This window comes from Haplochromis burtoni, unplaced genomic scaffold (genome assembly GCF_018398535.1).
Source record: "Haplochromis burtoni strain Fernald_Lab_line unplaced genomic scaffold, NCSU_Asbu1 Contig_58, whole genome shotgun sequence".
In the NCBI taxonomy this organism is placed as follows: Eukaryota; Metazoa; Chordata; class Actinopteri; order Cichliformes; family Cichlidae; genus Haplochromis; species Haplochromis burtoni.
In genome coordinates this window covers 1,233,465-1,250,200 of record NW_024582419.1, presented here as the reverse complement: position 1 = coordinate 1,250,200, position 16,736 = coordinate 1,233,465, and the positions used below count along the sequence as shown (strand labels likewise).

Sequence of the window (16,736 nt, the reverse complement as noted above, 5' to 3'; positions counted from 1 at the left end):
ACATTTTAATGATCTGGGAACAAGTACAGCAGTAATTTATTCTTTTTTCTTTTCTTTTATCTTTTGTTTTTTGAAGAGTTTTAACACTTTTTTTCCCAAATAAACTTTGTCCGCATCTTGGTGGCTTTGTAGGAGGACAGTGAGAAGGTGGCGGGGTTCCTGGAGAATGCCATCAAACAACACCGGGTCCGAGCACTCGCTTCTGGGAGCACGCAGTGAGGAGGGGTCCCGACAGGCTCTGGCCCAGATGGAGGGTCCCGGGGCATTGATCACTCAGATGGAGAGAGAGCAAGAGAGGGCAGCGGGTAGGACGAGACAGCCGTGGACCTGAGGAAGCACAGGGAGCTGACCCAATGGGGAATAAAAAAAGGGACAAACACAGATGGATGCTGCACCTTGACAGACAGTAAATCATCTCAGTGAGAAGGCGCCTCTGGCTGGAGGACCAGAGGAATCACGGCTGCGTCCAGCAACCCCACAGAGCAGAGGAAGATTGACAAACTCCCTGCCTAAAAGGGCTATCATGCCTTAAGATATCTTACAATCTTAGGTTTTCCATAATGCCAATATCCAGAGCAGATATGTTATACTTACAGATGCAGCAACTACATACTACTACATACAAACAGACATTTTGTTCCTCAAAGCCTCATTTGCACACTTTTATTGTTGATTAAACCTCCCTCTCCCTCACAAGCCAGAACCTTCAGTTCACAAGAGTTTTAGGGAATTTAAGATTCCGTCTTATGTGCACTGTTGATACCCATTCAGCTGACTTTTTTTTCTTCTGTTTAACTGTAAACAGTACATGCATTGCACAAATCTTTATTTTTCTTTGTTCTACACCTTCAAAGTGACACACCTCACTGCACTCTCCGACTGAATGCTATCTCCACACAGCTAAACATGCCACGCCTGAATGAGGTGATAAGTAATGAGATGATGCCTCTCTGTTTTAGCCTGTAGTGCTCTTACAGGTTTTCCACCGTGAAAGCCAAAGACTTGCAAAGTGCCTGTTATGGCAGTGAAATGGCATCACCCAAAACTTAGCAATTAACACGTTCAGGTTGACTTTAGTCTTAAAACAAGATCAACTTTGCAATTCTTTATTATTAGTCCACAAATTCAGCCTGTGTGGAAGTGAAGAGGAAGTCGAGGCTGAGTAATGGAAGCTTGATTAAGAGCTGCAGCCTTTTTTATTGGACTTATGGATAAGATGGTTATGGTCTCTGCTGCCGTCAATATTAGTAGCCTGTGTACAAAAATTGGAATAAATCTACGTGTGATTTGAAAGCGTAGTCTTACTTAAACAGGAGCAAAGCTGTGACTATCTGATGTTAAAATTAATTATTAAAAAATTGCCATTTTGTTTATTAATATTCCTGCTATAGTTACTATTATTGTATTTCCCAAACCATTTGAAAATATTAGTACATGAATTTTGTTTTGTAAATATTTCCGTAGATCTTTCAAAGGTGAAATCCACCCAAATCATTAGAATTTGTTTTTCCTGTGAGGTTTTCATGGACTCCAGATGTTACAGCAGGTGATGAGAAACTGAATTATTTTCCTTTGCATGTTTTTATTTCCCAGAACCCCATCTACTCTAGTTTTATTTCACACAGTTCTGGTGTGAAATGTGAAAACGATGGCACTGCAACCCACACAAAGACAAAAATAGAGCTGGCTGTGCATCAGTGCCTGATTTATTTTTTTTTTTATCAAGAACCTGGTCTCTGAAACATAAAAAGCTGCCATTTGGGTGGATTACTCCTTAATAAAACTGTAGTAAAAAACAGTAGTGATCATCAGCAAAATACTGTTGTCACGTTTTACATAGCTCTGCGTCATTTGTTTTATGGGTTTGTGAGGTTGCAGTTTCATAACAGTTACACTGCTGTACAGTCATTGCCTACAATACTTACTATACTCTGTGTCGAGCCTACTTATCAGTATGTCTCTTAAGACAGGAGCCCTGAAGCCTCCCAGACAGTCACCTGCTACAGGCTGTGGTGTACATATTTGTTTGTGGCTATCAAAAGAGGCGTATGTTGGACAACACAAAGCAGTGCCACTATTGCTCTTGTTTGATCCTAGTAAGCTGCATGTCTTAAAAGCCTGCAACCGTCCAGAACTGCATTTTGCCTTTGTCAGTCACAGTTCAGTTCCAGAGAGGACCTGACCATGAAAATGAATGTTTAGACTGTGCAAACATGGAAAAAAAACAAACCCTTCCATATCAGTCTTATTTTACGTCAAATGACTTCTTCTTTTTTTATTTCTGTGACTCTGTTGAATAAAACTTGCCTTCGGATGTGTTCTACTTAAACCTTTGGTAAATATTGTAGCTACTGCAATTAAATACATGACAATAAACAAGATGTAATATGCTGCGTGTGTTTTGATGTTTCCATGCATGCATTACCAAAAAATTATTTAAATAAGGAACGAGGAATGGTGAATTTAATTTAGTATTTATGTAGTGTCTTGGGTTGACATGACACGTTAAGACAGAGTACAAAACATTTTATATGCATAATATCAGGATGCAATATGATTTATTAAGAATAACAGATTTGTGGTAGTGACGTTTTTAACATCGTTGCTAAATTCAATCATGTTACTCTAATTTTAACTCATTCAGTGTATAATTTTTGACTAAAGTAATTACAAATGTTTTTAGCTGTTAGGTTGCAAGGGTTTTATCTGTTGTCTGTGTAATAGTTAAAGTTTTTATATGAATAATGAGCAAAGATTAGAAAATAAATGCTGAAATTCAGTGACCCAAATGACTCAAAAAATCGATTCACTTTGGTGAGTGACTCATTAAAACTCGATTCAGTAAAAAGAATCAAATTTACCATCACTAAGCTACACTGATCTACGGATATATCCCTAGTGAAACCTAAAGGCAGGGCGAGTTTAGCAAAATCAAACTCGCCCTGCGAGAGATTTCTTACTTTTTTTGACAATATTTGCTGTTTGTGTGACACACTACTAAAAATATAAAAAGTGTTATTGGTGACTTATTTATGACGACGTTTTTGACGTGAAAACGCCTATTGCTCTTACTCTTAACAAGCAGCGGTGCTGCCATAGGCACCTCACCCGTGCCAAAGTGCTCACAGGCGGAGGATAGTCCTCCCCCAGCTGCGAGGTACCAACGGCAGTACCCGCTGCTTTTTGAGAGTAAAAGCGATACCCGCTTTCACGTCAAAAAGTCGTCATAAATAAATCTCCAATAACACCAGAAAAAGTCGCCAGATTTGTCGCTAGTCGCTTTTTAGAAAAAAAGTCGCTAAGGGGGTCTGAAAACTCGCTAAATATAGCGACAAAGTCGCTAAGTTGGCAACACTGCAGCAGACGTTCGCACCTATGCGTCCGAACTGGAAATGACTCGCGCATGAGCGAAGCCGCTGCTCCCGCACTGTCTGTAACCAGTCAGTTCTTCTTTTACTGTTATGCTGTTTTGTGGATCACAAGGTTTAAAACTACTTATAAACACACACCCACACACACAAAGTAACTACACCAGAGTGCCAATTTCGGGTCACTTTTGCCGGTCCAAGCCCTGATACAGGAGCAGGGTTGGAATTGTGACATTATAAAACAATAATTGCTAAAACAAATTTAATTTGTACTTCTAAATAAATTCTAAATGCATTTAGGACATTTTTTACTCACTTTATGTCTCTTCCACGCTGTTATTTCTCTCTCCAACAACGTAGGTTACAATTACATTTACATGTCCAATTATGCCAATTAGGCGATGACGTAATTTATCGACTATTAGTACAACCAATGGCGATTTTCCTTACTGAGGAGTTGGCAACACTGCTTTAGCGCCCTTTCTGCCATGGTGGCTGAGACACAGCGGAGCGGAGGTGGAAGTGCCTGGCTTAAAACAGGACATATTAGCTGCATATAACCTTCAGTTACTCTTTATATAGTTAGGTAGGAGTCAGACCATGTTTCTTTTTAGCTGAAAAACATAACACCCAGGTAACCTGCAGTGTTGAAAACGTGTTCTCCGACGATGTTTGCTACAATACAATTCGTCCTCGTGTAGTAAAATCAGCGACATTTGACCGTCCTGTTGCTCCCATTGAAATTTATATAGCTTATTTAAAATCTAAAACTTAAAATTGTCCGTAGGCTGCTGTTGTTGCCACTGTCCTGTTTGAAATGGAATGAGAGAAGCTGGTTATTTTGTCATATGTGCCGATATTAAACCCCGGAGCAACATTCAGGTAAAAGTGTAAGATCAAATGATCCGTCAATAAAGTATAATGTTGGATCAGTGTTTCAATATTTATATCTTTTATTAGATGTACATGTGGTTTGGTTATTTGCCTTTTGTTTGAAAGTACACTGAGAGAGGAGAGTGATCTTAATAGTTTTTTTTTTCATATCAATGTAATTTTTTCATCCAACTGAATACAATCTATTTGTGTATGATTGTCAGTCCAAAGAGGGAGAGAGGAAAGAGGGGAACGTGAGGAGAAAGAACAAGGTCAGGAAGAACCAGGTAAGGAAACAGAAAGGGAATAGTGACAGGCAAAACAGAAACTGTAAACTGCTTGAGAGAGTTGACCACCAAAAGTGATTTGCCAATCTCAAGGTGAGGCGACATAGGTTAAAATAAAATTTTAAAAAAAATCTGCAGAGCCATAGTAGTATCTGCAGTAAAGATCTTTTCATACATTGTATACATTGTACCATAGGCAAAGTTGCCTCCATTTTTATAATTATTTTTTATCAATATTTTGTACATTTCAAGGACTCTATTTTTGGAGTGTATTTATATGTATCTATTGTATTATACATACATATTAAAAGTGAATCTCTGTCGAAAATATGCACTCAGTTTACTTCTTACTCACTATGATCATCATTCATCATTTTCCCCCAGTAATTAAGGTTACGATGTGTTTTTTTTTTAATTCCAATCCATTCTTCTTTTGCAGCATTTAAATAACCTTTATCAGATTTGATGGTTTTGTTACAGACTTTAAAAAAAGTGTTTTGCTTTTCTTTCACAAATGTGGGGAATGTACAAAACAATGATGTCATGTTTTGTGACGAGGACCCAGACAGAGAGAGACTTTAATTTAAGAATCTTATGATTTAATAAAGAAATCTGCAGACTTGCACAGAGATGGTAAAATGATGATGACTGATAACGGAGATGAAGACAACAGATGACGAGGACAGGGAGGAACAGGGGTTTAAATGCACCAAGGAGACAGTCAGAGGGAACTCAGGACAACTGGAGACATTTAAGGATGCAGGGACTCACAGAGACAGGGAAGAAGTCTCGCTGTGACGAGTAAAGTTTATCTTGCCTGGCTGGCCAGCTCTCTGGGTGCTCCTGCCTAAAGGTTTACCGGATAGATCATCGGACAGAGAAGCAACTGATGTAACAGTTAGTGTAATATAAATGCAGGAGAATATTTTAAAAAATAAAAATAAAAATTACAAATTATGTTTATTGTGTTTAATTTAAGGAGATAGTGATTTGACCCTTACACATTGAATGTCAGTCCTCTAACCTGGATATACAGGACTGGCAAAATAGTGTTTATTCTCTAGGTTTTCTGGGATCTGGTCATTCTAGTGCTATCTAGCTAGAGTAATTGATTAAAAACAACACAATTGGAATGATATGATACATTAAATTATGAATAATGTCACAGAATAATAAATATAGCCTGAAGGTTGCATGGATAAAAATGCGCATTAACTCCCGCACCCCAACATCGCGAGAAATAGTGTTCTCGCGATATCTTTCATTGAAAATATGCAATTCTCGCGAGCGTTGACGTGTGCGGGCCTCTCCGAGAAGGTGTGCTTCATGGCAGTTACGGACACTGCGGTAAATAATTTCCTTGATAAAGAGGCACATTAACAGATTTCAGCTGTAGCGGTCGCTACGTAAGTAAAATGCGATGTATCTTAGTATTTAGGTGCACCGTGTGTTCTTTAAATTTGACGGCGTATCCTTGTGGAGAACATGCAGATTAATTCACGCGCCATAGCAATGAATGCCTAGCATTAGCTAATATCAGCTAGCAGCAAAGATAACGCTATCTCAATAGAGACCAGGCCTTGCTAATCAATGCGGAGCTTCTTGTACTGATTGTACCGTTGTAAGGTCATCCAAGTGCAACAAAGAGGTTGCAGTTAAGATTTATATATTCCTCAGTTAAAAAGTTCTTAGGGAAAGGTTGAACTTTAGCCCACTTACTACTACTTCACTCAGCTAACGTATACACAACGCGAGGCTAGCGTTCATGCGCATTACCCTGGCTCACTAAAGATCTGATCAAAGACGGCTGCTTATAGATGGAGTCCATTGTAAAATGATGCTAGCGCCCTGCTTTTGTTATTGTTAGTCTGAAGACGTTTTTTATTTCCCCTAGAAATTGTTGACTTGTTAAAGCTTCCCCATCAGTGCTCATCCCCTTGGGGGCTTTTCCGCTTCAGTCTGGTGGACCCAGCGATTAGCGGGTTGCGTAGGTAAGGAGCCCATCCAGTCCCGCCTGCTTTAAAAAAAAAAATCCGGGTGTATGTCCTTTAAATGTTGACCTATTTAGCGATATCCTGTTCATTTTGAGATGATGTAATTTCTCATTGAAATTAAGTGCGAATGAACAGTGTGCACGTGCAGGGGTTTACGCTCTTGTTTCTCAGTGTTTTGTTTAAAGTGCTCTGTTCTCTCGACTGCAGGGTGGTGAAGCTCTGACGATGGAGAATGGACAGGGCACGGGCTCCAAGCTTGGCCTGCCGCCTCTCACCCCAGAGCAGCAGGAGGCACTTCAGAGGGTAAGATGTTAAACTATCTGCTAGTGACCATGTTATAAACAAATGTCCGATGTAGGGGTGGGCGCTAGAGCCTCAAAATTAAATCACAATTTTTTTGCAGTACTGGTTCTTATGATGAAAGAAACAAAAGCTGTGTATTTTTCATTCTTCTTTTCCAATGAAGCTGCAGTCACTGATAACACACTTCCTCATTTGAAGCGTGAATCTATTGAAACAAGGTGCCAGTGGCAGAATTATAGTGCAACAGTAATGACACAGCATAAGTCAAATGTAAGCACAAAAGTAGAAAATAAAATAACTGCTGAACTCCATATTTTAACAATAACTAAAGGAACTTAATCTTGTAACTCATCAGGAGCTGCACAATATTGGCACATAATAAAAGTGAAAAATATTTTCTGTCTGGGGTGTATCTTTGGTCGAGCTTTTTAACCAGCTGTTTAAAGCTATCCTTTTCCGCAATGGAACTGCATCAGTAATTTCCATTTTTCAATTTCCATATTCACAAGGGGTCAAACAGCAGATAGTGCTGCATGTTTGATTTGTCAGATTGTTACATTGCGAGGCGCATAAATGAATGACATTTGTACAGCAATCATATTGCGATATGATTTTCCACTCTTTTAATATTGTGGAAAATTTTAAACCCGTGTTATCCCAGATCATATACTATGGAAAAGGCCTAGTCCAATGTTGTTTTTCCTTTTCCACTACTCGCCCCTGAACTAGATTTACTGGCCCTTTAAATATATTTTTACAGGCACAAAAGTAAACAAAACCTCATCTGCAAAGTAATCAATCACTTCAGCTTTTAAATAGTTCATTACACCCCCTAGACTCATCGCTGCATGGTGCCGTCGCTGCGACATAGAGATGAGGTCGCTGCTGTCAGCTTGCATCAGAGTTTTATTTTCATCTTGTTCTTAATTCATCATCTTTATCACTTTGTCAAATAAAAGTTAGTGGACGGGAGTAGCAGAAAATACTATAATTAATTTTTAACTTAATTCTTTACTGCTGTTGTGTTATCATTTTTATTGAGGAAGAACACGTCATTCTTGGCCTTAATCTTCTAATGTTTAACAGCCTCTTTACTTCTGTAACGTTTCTTTTCATGTGAAACTTGCCATAAACCAGTTATTAAACCAAACCAGTAACTTGCAGTTAGCAACAGGTAATGTGCTATTAATTTGAAATTTATTAACACTGGTTATGAAAATTTTAGATTTTTGTTTTTAAAATTACCTCAAATATACCACATTGAGCACAAGGATATGTCTACTTGCAATACTTTTATTTCTTTTATGTCACATAAAACCCTCCTTTCATAACTTTTAGTAGGGGATTAGAAGCCCCTTTCAGATGTTGAATGCGTTACCATGTGGGCTTCATCTGTCTGTTAACATGACTGAATTCAGACAGTGCTACAAACTTTATGGGACAAACCACAATACACCAAAAGACCTGTAATGAATTAGGTTTTAGTTTAATGACTCAAGTCAGATCCTGTTGGTTCTTAAAGGAATGTCAGTCTTCTTCTTTTGGCTAATTTTAAATAAGATATTAATGAAGTTACAGCTGTTGTTCTTCATGGTTAAACATGTGCCAATCTACCTGAAATCTTAAGGCACATCAGATAGGAGCCATTGATTTTGCTGCGGTTTCAAGATCAAGCAGCATGCAGCCAGACTTTAAGTGATACACCTGTTATTGGCTCTCTTTTACTAAGGGTTCCTGTAGTTACTTATAGGAAATAGTGGCTGTAATGTAAAGGTGTGTCTGAAAGAGCTACAGATGGCCGATACCAAAGTGTTTAATGTGCTTTTTAACTGTATGCATATTAATATCCAAGACTGAAAGTAGAAAAAGTAGCTTTTATGTGGGTGGATGAAACTATTACATCCCCGTATTTAAAATGATTTATTCCCAAATCTCACTAAAATTTGCAAAAAGAAGTTTCTAGAAGTCAAATATGCCAATGAACAATGAAACATCAAGAACAACCAGACTTTCCAGCATTTCAAGTATTTATCTTAACTGCACCATCTGCAAATATCTCCCAAAACCTGCAGTTATTCAACTGTTTCTAATGCATAAACTGCAAATAATTAGTTTATTATTATATGGGAAATCCTGTTTTGTTTTGGGGTTTTTTGTTTTTTCCTCTTATTATACTTTTTAAAAATGTAGGATTAAATGAAAGTTTGGATTTTAGCCTAGTTTTTGCATGCCGTGTCACATAGATGAACTGATCTTTTATTCATCTGTGGAATTTACATGTAATTTCGCCTCTCCTCTCCCAGGCTAAGAAGTATGCCATGGAGCAAAGTATTAAGAGTGTGTTGGTGAAGCAGACCATCGCCCATCAGCAGCAACAGCTCACCAACCTCCAGGTGAGATGTGTGAAACTATCTGGTAATGTGCCAAACAAAATCTTTGTTGTGCATGTGTCACCTGTGAGTCTTGACTGTAGACAGAATATCATAGTCTTTTCTCGCACTGGTAATTCAGCCATCTCTACTGTCACAAGTCGGTTTGGGCTTAGCTCTTTGGGAAGTCTTGCCTTTCTTCTACCACGTGCTGTGAAAAAGAACGCATGTGTAGACCTTTTGCCCTTTGCTTTTGCCTTTTGTTCTCTTTCAGACGGAGACGATCATCATGAAGGCTTTGGTTATCATGTTAAATGCTTTGCACTTTTAAAGGGAACTTGCTTGTATTTGTTTATTGCTGTGTGGTGAGCTATAATTTAGCTAAAGGAGGTAAATCCTCTCTGTATATTGTTTAGAGGGAGGGTCTGATTATAGTGTAAGCCTTACTGCTTTTGTCTATTTAGCAAAGCAATGACCTTTTAAAAAAAAAAAAAGAAAGAAAGAAAAGCAAAGCTAAGGGATATCTAACCTACTTTTCAGCACTTTTTTCATCTTTACTGTCTTTCAGATGGCAGCAGTGACAATGGGCTTTGGAGATCCTCTCTCACCTTTACAATCGGTCAATAGATTATTAAATTTTTTTTTTTCTGTGCGCATTCCCAATGGAAAGGACTGTTACCCTTCTTTTACTGTTGCAATAGCAACAGTCCCTGCCTTTTTTCCTAACCAAAGAATGCATATTTTATAAGAAAACTTGGCTTTCTACACCTAACGTACCTGCGACTTTACTGCAATCTCTTCTGAGATGACTGACTGTTGTTAATTGTCGAAGCGCTTCCTTTGCTTTCTTGCGTTGCAGTGGGATATTTTGTTTGTGTATTTTTTATTATTTTTTTAAGAAGAAGATAGAAAAAAGGCTGTTTAAAACACTTTAAATGGCTTTTATAGGACTTTATTGGAGGTTTGTAAATGTGAGAAAAGTCACGTCTTTTTGAAAAATATGCATTTGCTCATTTTACAAAACAAAAAAAAGCAAAGCTCTTGGCATGGGACAAAAGAGGGATAGCAATCCCTTTAATGGACCAAAATGAGAGAAATTGTGGGACAGGGCTATTTTTTGGCCATCTCAAAGTCAAGCTCTTTTTTTCTGTTAAATGAACAAGTCATCTTCCCTCGATGTTATACTTTACGAACTTATTTTTGTTGGTGACACAGTGAAAGTTAAGAGAAGCAGTAAAGGCGTCAGTAAAACAGAGCAGCTTTCAGGGATTAAAGCGCCCCTCACCTTAGACTTGAGAAGAAAGTTTCAAATGCTTTCATCAAGACTTTGTATGGATTTCGTTTGAACTCCACGATTACTTTTGTTACCTTACTTGCATCCCCGGACTACAGGTCAGTTACTGAAGCCAAAATTTTTGTGAGGGCTGTGCATGTCAATCACATCAATGTGTTTTCCTCCATATGTCTGTTCAGTAGTAACAGAATAGAGGACATACTGTAATCGCCTCTGATGACATCAGTGTTTTTTTGTTTTTGTTTTCTTTTTATAAATGTTAATATTTTTCCCACAAAGTTCTGTCCATTGCAGTATCCCATTATTACCCTATTTACCTGTCCAGACCCCCCTTTACTTGGAATTGGCCTCTAACAATTTTGGGGAAAGCAAGCACAGTAGAAAATACACATATATTCTTTCTGTGTGTGTGTATGTGTGTTTGTTTCTCCTCCTTTCTTTTACTCTCTAATGCTTATTATGTCTTGTTTCCCTTGGTTGGTAGGTGGCAGCTCAGAGGCAGCGCGCTCTAGCGATCATGTGTCGGGTGTATGTGGGCTCCATATACTATGAGCTTGGTGAGGACACCATCAGACAGGCTTTTGCCCCGTTTGGTCCAATCAAGAGCATTGACATGTCTTGGGATTCGGTTACAATGAAACACAAGGTCAGTGCTGAACTTTGACTTGAGACGTGGCGTAGATTGCAAAGAAAGTGTGTGCAGGTTATTCTTGACCTTTGTCTGACAATGCAGGGATTTGCCTTTGTGGAGTATGATGTACCAGAGGCTGCTCAGCTGGCCCTGGAGCAGATGAACTCAGTCATGCTGGGAGGACGAAACATTAAGGTATGTTGGTGTGGAGAAAAACATCTTTTAAGTGCTTAAGATCATGTGGACAGAGTTTGAATAGTTGGATACACCTGGGCAGGATTTCTGTCATAAAAGCTGTTAAGATCCAGTAGCTATACAGCAGAATCATTATGAATATTTTAAAACATTCAGAAAGCAAGACAAGAAATACTGCTCCTCTTATCGATACACATGGTTATCCATATCCAGACTTTTTTTTATTTTAATGCATATATATGTTGCAGTTAAGCAAAAAAAACTTGCAGGGAAAGAAGGGTGTTTGGCTTTACTGTTAGCTTCCTTTATGAAGAACAGGTCTGGAACGGACCAATGTCTGATTGTATTGTTGCAACCCTAGTTATAAGTGAACAGGTAAAAGTGTATCGAGACTCAACATTTCCATGTGTTTATTTTATTTTTTTATTCTTTCATAACTTCATAGTTTTTTCCCAAGCTGTTTTTAGGACTGATGGCCCGCCGGTCGGGTAATACACTGGTGGGAACCCTACTGGTATTTAGATTACTTCCTGCCATTAGGAATATGAAGTCCTGATATGCAAAATTGCTTAAATGTATAATCTCAGTCACTTTATTTAAGTGAAAACACTAATTTGTGATTGTGCTTGTGTTTTTGTTAATTTTCAGGTGCGTGTTGTATGAATGAAGATGCGTGTGTAGTTTTTTTGTTTGTTTGTTTGTTTTTTGTGTGTGTCAGTGCGCAAGTGTGTGTTGGCCTTCCATGATGCCATCAAGGCTTGTGTTAGTGACCAAGTGACCAGTGGGATGCCTAGCAGCAAATAACATCGCTCTGTGCCCATGGACTGCTGATGATGGGTTGCGTCTGGTTGGTGTTACTTGGCCGCCCCATCTGTAGTACAGATCCTAGTCTCCCTCAGACGCTCGTCTTACTCGGGGAGCTCAGTTCTTTTGCAAAGGAGAGTCTGTGCAGCGGTAGCACCAGATATTCAATGCGTTCCTTTAGCCACTAGTTCAGACTGCAGAAATGTTGTGTTTTTAATACAAAGTGTAGTTTCTCTATAATAGTATTACAGCTATTTACAGGACCGGATTTGCATTGTAAATGAGTTGATATTTGACACCCTTATAGTCAGGTTCTTTTTAATTATTGATCCTCAGCTAGTAGATGTCTTTTTGTAATATCTGGCTTTTAAAGAAAGAAAGAATGAGAGAGAGAGAGAGAGAGTTAAGTTTTATTTGGTTATTCTTTTGTCTAATGATTAATGTAATCAGTATTTTATCCTTGAAATTTTCTCCTGTTGGGAAAATGCTATAGTGTTTTGTAATTTAAAAAAACACTTATTAGAGGAGACGAGTGGCTTTGACTGAGCTTGGTGGCTGGTGAAAGTAAGCCTTGCAGGGACATAGAGCTTTGTGGTAGGTGCGTTCTCAGGTAATGCAGTAAAGGCTTTACTCAGTAGCCCTGGTGGTTTGATCTGTGCTATAGGTTGGGCGGCCAAGTAACATCGGTCAGGCGCAACCCATCATCGACCAGCTGGCAGAAGAGGCGCGTGCTTATAACAGGATCTACGTGGCGTCCGTCCACCCTGATCTGTCAGATGACGACATCAAGAGTGTGTTTGAGGCCTTTGGAAGGATCAAGTCATGCACGTTAGCCAGAGACCCCACCACAGGGCGACACAGAGGCTTTGGCTTCATTGGTGAGCTTGGGGGGGTGTCGCATTCTCTCGTACCTTGGTGTTGCTATAAATCTGCTACTAACTGCGGTTTTTATTTCCTTTACAGAGTATGAAAAGCCTCAGTCAGCCCTGGACGCCGTGTCTTCTATGAACCTGTTTGACCTGGGTGGTCAGTACCTGCGGGTGGGCAAAGCAGTAACGCCTCCCATGCCCTTACTGACCCCCACGACCCCAGGTGGTTTGCCACCTGCTGCAGCTGTGGCTGCAGCGGCAGCCACTGCTAAAATAACAGCCCAGGCAAGTATGAATCCCTTCCAAAGGGATTTAATGGCCTTCCAGGTAAATATGACACAGAACTAGCTAGCTATGACACCAGTACAGATAACATTAGCATTTGTACTTAGAGAAGGCCACTTTGTTGTCAGTTTATTATTGGTATTATTAAAAATGAAAAATGTAACCTTATTTTAATGCAGTTTGACGTCTTCAAAACTCAAACAGAACCTATAAACACGGTGAAAGACTCATTTGTTTTTATATGCTGTATATATGTTAACCTGAGTGGTGAAAGTTCCTCACCTTTACTGATTAGCAAAGCTCTTCCTTGTATAATGTCATAATTTTAAAAGTTTAGCATCACTGCTTAGATATTTTTGACTTGCTAAGAATACTTAATTACTTTTTAACCTCGATTCTCATTGAAGAGAGGCAATGTTGAGTTGATTGTTTGCCATGTTGTGTGATTGTTGACTGTGCTGCCTTGTGTTGTGTTCTGTGTGTTTCCTTTGCCTAATGTCTTCGGCCCCCCCTCTTTTAAGGAGGCTGTAGCTGGCGCGTCAGTCTTAGGAGCGTTAACTGCACCTCAACTTCTCAGTCAGCAAATGGGAATACCTCAGGCTGTTATGGCTGCCCAGGCACCAGGGGTCATCACAGGTATGCACCAAGACATGAGCAAGTCCTCTTTTTGTGCTAAAGAAATGGTTTTAATTTAACTTAGTTGTGCTGTTAAAAACATACAGCTTTAAAGACAGTGAACACACTGTTAGTTTGAACACTTTTAACTGCATGGCATCTGGAAAATGAGAAAATCAGAAGTGGCTGTAAACTTGCTTTCCTGTGAGAGTTATCTTAGTGACTTCATGTCTCACCTACACTTGAACTTCAAGTGACCCAGTGGCATCAGCCTTGTTTATTTGTGCCGTTGTAATATTTTTAGTCATGACAGTATTTCCTGCCATGAATTTATTAATCTGTTTCTCCTATAACTTTTTATACTTTACAGGAATTGGCTCATTGGTGTAATATGGATAATGGAAAGTTATGTGAGGTCGTTTGTGACCTCCTAATTGGGCATTTTAAGTATTTTGAGCTCTGAGCTTTTCTGCATAAAATATTTTAAAACAGATGGATGAAAGGGTGAAACGGCTATAGTAATTCATAGGGTTTTTGTTTTCTTTAACAGATGATCTAATACATTTCATAATACAAATAAGACCCTAATTTAAACAGGAAGTATTCCTGTATAAATGACTCTGTTACAGCAGTCACAAAAATAAGGGGTTGAAGCTCCTTCAATCAAGTGGACTAAAGGAGAACGGCGCGTTAAATTTTCAAATGATGGATTTTGTGTAGTGATGTCAGCATTAATCTCATTAAAATGATGTTAACACCATAACCGCATTAACGCAGCAAATCTCCGTTAGCGGGTTAGCGTCAACGTGTTAGCGCGGTTAGCTCATTGACGCCGTCCAGCCCCACGCACAGGGTGATCTGCCCTAACTCGCTTACTGAAATTTATGGCGTTAACTTCATTTTAACGAGATTAACGCCAACAGCACTAATTTTGTGGTAGAAATTTCAATAAATGAACCACATTTTCATTAGTCAAATTCAATTAGTCTGACATCTACCCTGGTGACTTGGTACTGTGTGTAATTTTTTGTTTGTGAGTTTTTCTGGTTGATATTTTTGACGTTGAGTTGATGTTATAGATGATGGGATTGTCTTATCCAGGACTAATAGTTGTACTGTGGACCTGCCCATTGTCACTGACTGTGTCTGCCTTCCCTGGAAAGGTGTGACTCCAGTGCGTCCTACCATACCAATGGTTCCCCAGGTCGGTCTTGTGAACCCCGTGCTCGCGTCACCGCCAGTGCTGTCTAATCAGGCTGGTGGCTCCAACCAACAAGAGAAGAAAGAGGAGAAAGAAGAGACGCTTCAGGATGGTACAGGGCAGGAGATGCTGAGTGATCAGGAGCACATGAGCATCTCAGGCAGCAGTGCGAGACACATGGTGATGCAGAAACTGCTTCGAAAATCAGAGGTGATTTTATTTTTTTAATCTAGGAACACTTATTTACTTCCTTATCATCACTTGTGTTTACTTTATTCCTGTCCTTCTACTCTGCAGTCCACAGTGATGGTGCTTCGAAATATGGTCGGACCAGAGGACATTGATGATGACCTGGAGGGCGAGGTGACGGAAGAGTGCGGGAAGTTCGGCTCCGTGAACAGAGTCATCATATACCAGGAAAAGCAAGGAGAAGAGGAGGATGCAGATATCATTGTCAAAATCTTTGTAGAGTTTTCCATGGCCTCTGAGATGAACAAAGCTATCCAGGCACTCAACGACCGCTGGTTCGGGGGTCGCAAAGTTGTCGCCGAAGTGTATGACCAAGACCGTTTCAACAGCAGTGACCTCTCTGCATAAAGTGTCGGAAATGGCTCACCAGCACCCATCTCCCATAACTGTCGCCCCAAACCCATCTCAGCCACAGTCACTGCAGCTAAAGATGCGGGCCTCTGAAACCTATTATGGTCTCCTCTTTGTTTTTGTTTTTTTGTTTTTGTTTTTTAAAATTGCTGTTGATATTAATGTTAAAAGCTCCATTTGGGAGATTCATTACGATATTTCTGTGTCATTTTTTTTTCTTTTTTTTTTGCTTTGTGATCTGTGAAGACTCCCTTTTGGTGCAAGTTTTGAATTTTTGTAATCCAATCTGGTAAAAGTTTAAAAGAAAAAATTAGTTTTTGTTTTCTTGCTTTTAGCCCCTTTTATTTTCTTTCCTGAAATTGCCGAACATGTAAAACACCTTTTCTTTGTACAATAAAGGTTATTGTTTGTCCACAAAAAGTGTGGCGTTTAAAATCTTGTAGCAGCGTAACTCTTCAATTTATTTAGATGTATGAATAATTTCTTATTAGTTGCTCATTAAGCCATTAAGTACAAAAAGGCAGCTACAACTGCTGGTCTAAACGAAGCAAGATTACTTATGCAATTATGTAATTATATATTAATTATTAGCAAGATACATTATGTCAGCTAAGTCAAGTTCAAAGCTGGAAGGTGCCTTTGTTTTCAAGGGCTCGATCACTATGGTAACCCATGCTGACCATATAACTTGGTTCAGAGTAGGTTATGTTCAGATTTGGGTCTAAAATTTGATTCAAATGCCACATTTACATTAATTTTATTTACAATACACTAAAAGTAATGTGTAGGGTTGTTGTTTTTTTTTGGTTCTTTTTGTTTTTTTAACTAGAATATTTTTTATTTGGGGGTTCTGTCAAGCTAGCTAAGCTTTAGCTGGATTGACTTTTTTCCCCATTCATATTATGTTTTGAGCCACATGCTGTCTAAACTGATCTCAATAAAACCACTGCACAAGATATTTTCTGCTCTCTTTAGTATAAAGAAGTATTCATAGGCCTACATCAGTAAAAAGCCATAAAAATATGTGCAGAGATTTTGCAAGTAAGCA

General features: G+C 39.0%; 2 protein-coding genes across 8 annotated transcripts in view; both read left to right on the top strand.

Annotated features, from left to right (window-relative positions):
* The window catches only part of nrbp2b (nuclear receptor binding protein 2b), a 43,153-nt gene extending 40,763 nt beyond the window's left edge, over nt 1–2,390 (top strand). The window contains exon 18 of the mRNA XM_005922546.3: nt 133–2,390. Within this exon, the coding sequence (XP_005922608.1) occupies nt 133–219 (87 nt within the window). The 3' untranslated portion in view covers nt 220–2,390. The remainder of the gene's footprint in view (nt 1–132) is intronic.
* Nucleotides 2,391–5,791: 3,401 nt separating this feature from the next.
* On the top strand, nt 5,792–16,108 carry puf60b (poly-U binding splicing factor b). Of its 7 annotated transcripts, none has more exons than XM_005922551.3 (12): nt 5,805–5,934; nt 6,423–6,519; nt 6,730–6,825; nt 9,129–9,218; nt 9,763–9,813; nt 10,973–11,134; nt 11,222–11,314; nt 12,783–12,996; nt 13,082–13,314; nt 13,794–13,908; nt 15,051–15,298; nt 15,386–16,108. In XM_005922551.3, the coding sequence occupies exons 3-12, from the start codon at nt 6,748–6,750 to the stop codon at nt 15,683–15,685; spliced, it is 1,584 nt and encodes a 527-aa protein (XP_005922613.1). In that variant the 5' UTR covers nt 5,805–5,934; nt 6,423–6,519; nt 6,730–6,747; the 3' UTR covers nt 15,686–16,108. The 7 variants fall into 7 exon arrangements, with proteins under 7 accessions (XP_005922615.1, XP_005922611.1, XP_005922610.1 ...); XM_005922552.2 differs by having other exon boundaries at nt 5,806–5,875; XM_005922553.3 differs by lacking the exon at nt 6,423–6,519 and having other exon boundaries at nt 5,792–5,934.
* The last annotated feature ends 628 nt before the right edge of the window (nt 16,109–16,736 follow it).

Bases quoted from the DNA above. Each gene is read 5' to 3' on its own strand.
- puf60b (XM_005922548.3), top strand. From the start codon at position 5,801: ATGCAATTCTCGCGAGCGTTGACGTGTGCGGGCCTCTCCGAGAAGGTG. The intron at 5,876-6,729 runs GTAAATAATTTC...TCTCGACTGCAG, and splicing joins TGGCAGTTACGGACACTGCG to GGTGGTGAAGCTCTGACGAT. The intron at 11,135-11,221 runs GTCAGTGCTGAA...CTGACAATGCAG, and splicing joins CGGTTACAATGAAACACAAG to GGATTTGCCTTTGTGGAGTA.